The sequence below is a fragment of the Panicum virgatum genome, chromosome 1N (assembly GCF_016808335.1).
Source record: "Panicum virgatum strain AP13 chromosome 1N, P.virgatum_v5, whole genome shotgun sequence".
Taxonomy (NCBI): Eukaryota; Viridiplantae; Streptophyta; class Magnoliopsida; order Poales; family Poaceae; genus Panicum; species Panicum virgatum.
The window spans coordinates 13595396-13598599 of record NC_053145.1 but is presented as its reverse complement, the minus strand read 5'-3'; the positions used below and the strand labels follow the sequence as shown (position 1 = coordinate 13598599).

The following is a 3204-nucleotide window of genomic DNA, read 5'->3' as shown; positions in this document are numbered from 1 at the left end:
TAGGTATATATAGGTTATCATGTACTAGAACGCTTCGTCCCTGCATCATGCATTGTTCAATTTCATCACATCCATCCCGCATTAGGGTAAGTTTATATATATATATATATATATATATATATATATATATATATATATATATATATATATATATATATATATAGACACACACAGTGCCTTGTTTGAGCATGCATGGGAAGCTGCTCATCCCATCAATCTTGTTTTGTCCAAGAGGCTAAGAGATCAAACCAAGGTATTGGAGAGACGGAAAAACACACACATTCATTATTTTCATCATCAGGTAGCATACAAACCAAAGTACGCTGAGTCGACGATCACCTGTCTCTGCTGTTGCAAGTCCATCTTCTACTGCTTCTGCCTGCCAAGCGCTGCCGCTTTCCACTTGCCGGCGACCTCCTCCAGCATCTGCCAGGACGACCCCCCGTGCGCGCCCGCCCGCGCCGCCGCCTGCTGCAGCTCCCCGGCCCGGAGGCGCATGGCGCGCCCCTTCTCCTCCCCACCCATCACCTCCTGCACGGCCGCCGCGATCTCCTCCCGCGCGATGAGCCCTTCCGCCCGCGCTGCGCGCGGCCGCAGCGCCACGCCCACATTCTCCGACAGGAGCGCGGCGTTCACGCTCTGCTCCGCGAACAGCGGCCACGCGACCATCGGCACCCCGGTCGCCACGCTCTCCAGCGTCGAGTTCCACCCGCAGTGGGACACGAACGCCGCCGTCGCCGGGTGGGAAAGCACGCGCACCTGCGGCGCCCATGCCGCCACGGCGAGGCCACGGCCGCTCGTCCGCTCCAAGAACCCCTCGGGAAGCCATGCCAGTGGGTCATCCTTGTCGGAATTTTCTCCGTCCAGGCTTGGCATGCGCACGACCCAGAGGAACCTGTGGCCGCTGTCCTCCAGCCCGGCGGTGAGCTCAGCCGTCTGCTCCACGGACAGCGCGCCGGCGCTCCCAAAGGAGACGTACACCACACATCCCGTCAGCTGGCGATCCAGCCAGTCCAAGCACGCCGATGCGTCATCTTTGTCGGAGCATGGTCGGATGAGCGGCCCCACAGGGTAAACAGGCGGGAACGTACCTTGCTCCACCGCCTGTTTGAGCTCCTCCGCGTTGCCGGGCTCCATCTCGTGGAAGGTGTTCACCAAGAAGCCGTCGGCGGCGCGGTACCGGCGGCCCTCCACGATGAGCTGCCCGTAGAGAGGCTCTTTGCTGCTCCGGAACCCGTCCCCGTAGTCCTCGCGGCGCAGCAACATGCCCCCGGGAAGCCGGAGAACGTCCGGTAGGTCACAGTACTCGCCGGAAGTAGCCCCATCGTTGAGCTCCACGGCGTTGCGCATGAGGGAGTGCACGGTGAGGTTGCTGGGGGAGAAGATGTAGCCCGGGACGCTGAGCTCGGCGGCGAGGGGCAGCACCGTGGAGCCGAAGAAGTCCGGCACTAGCGCAGCGAGCGAGGCGGCGGAGCTGATGTCGTGGAGCAGGGCCCGTAGGTGCGGGATGGAGCGGCCGATCAACTCCAACAGCACGGTGCTGATGTGGGCGTCGGCGGGGAGGTCGTCGAGCGAGACGGCTGGGAGAGCGACGGTGGAGACTTGGGAGGCGCTGAGGGACGAGAGGACGGCGGAGTGGGCGTTGGGCGCCGACAGGTCGGTGAAGGTGACGAGCGTGGCCGCGAGGCCGTGGTGCGCGACGAAGCGCCGAGCGAGCTCGGCCATCGGGATGAGGTGACCGGCGCCGGGGCTGGCGACCAGCACGACGTGCGGCCGCGGCGAGGCAGCGACCGTGCTAGCCGACGACTCCATTGGGGAACCTGTGCGTGGGTGGGTGATGCCTAGCATTACTAACCTCCGATCCCGCATTTGTACAAACAGCTGGCCACTCGATCGAATCAATACCTATGTCCACCCTGAAAAATTAATCATTTCGAATCAATACCTATGCATGTCCTCCTTTGCGAGGAGAGAACAGAGGATCGAATCGTATTGCTCGCGCTGATAATTCTTACATGAGCTCGCCGTCGATTGAATTATTCACAAGCGCCTGTCGTTTAGGAGGCGAGGACGCAAATAAGGCCATTCCTTAGTAGGTGGTTTCATCTCAATGTTTCCAATACTACCATATCATCTAAAATACCATGAAACCATGGATGAAACAACCCCTACAATGCAAAATTTTAATTTTGGTGTTTCCTATATGCTTATTGTATTCAATTGTAAGACACATAATGATTTAGAAATAGTGTATGTGGGGTTTTATCTAGATGAAACTCTTTCCATCTTGGTGTCCCACTCCGCAGGTGCACGTGCTCTCCCACCCGGCGACGGCTGTCTTCGTGTCCCACTGCGGCTGGAACTCGGCTCTGGAGAGCGTGGCGTGCGGCGTGCCGATGGTCGCGTGGCCGCTGCACGCGGAGCAGCGGCTGAACGCCGTGTTCCTGTTGGAGAAGGCCGGCATGGCGCTGCGCCCGCGCGCCTCCTGCGCGGACGGGCTGATCGGGCGCGAGGAGGTCGCGGCGGCAGTGCGGGAGCTGATGGAGGGGGAGAAGGGCCGCGTCATGCCGCGCCGGATGGGGGACCTTTTGTGACAGAACCGTCAAATTAAAACTCAAAATTAAGCAAAATGACCATCATTTGAACACATCAGGCACATTTGGCTTAACGGTTTAATTTGACAGCCCTTTCGGCACTGACCTTCCGATCGAAACAAACACCAGTAGTCTCACACGAAGGTGAGCGCAGGCAGTACAAACATATCGAGTACATGCAAATACAACTACAATACAGAGTAGAGTGCATTAAGTTTTACAAACCTGGTTTAATTACATAAATAATATACAAGTGCAGTACAGTTTAAAACAAAGCTCGATACAGGAAACCTGACGTCTATGATACATGAAGCGCAGAGTCGAATCACAGACTCAGCCCACGGGTGTGTAATTCGGTAACTAACAGGAACTAAACATCTGGTCCGGCCACCTCCCATCCATCCGTGTCAAGCCGGATGAATTTTGCACAACAAGGGCAGAAGTCTACCTCATTCTGACGTGAAATAGTTCGAGCCACAACCCTGAGTATACTAATACTCCGCAAGACTTACTCGACTATGGGTATACATAGCCCATTATCTAGACATGCAAGGCTTTCTGGCTGTGGGTTATTTGCAGAAAAGCGTATAAGGGTGGATCCTTACTTTTA

At 56.5% G+C, this 3204-nt stretch overlaps 1 protein-coding gene across 1 annotated transcript; it reads right to left on the bottom strand.

The window, feature by feature from the left end:
* Positions 1–261: 261 nt before the first annotated feature.
* LOC120655230 (hydroquinone glucosyltransferase-like) lies at positions 262–1819 on the bottom strand. Its single transcript, XM_039932976.1, has one exon. The coding sequence runs from the start codon at positions 1810–1812 to the stop codon at positions 367–369; it is 1446 nt and encodes a 481-aa protein (XP_039788910.1). The 5' UTR covers positions 1813–1819; the 3' UTR covers positions 262–366.
* Between the last annotated feature and the right edge of the window lie 1385 nt (positions 1820–3204).

What these genes read in the sequence shown, in the direction of transcription:
- LOC120655230 (XM_039932976.1), bottom strand. Translation starts at nt 1,812, where the DNA reads ATGGAGTCGTCGGCTAGCACGGTCGCTGCCTCGCCGCGGCCGCACGTC.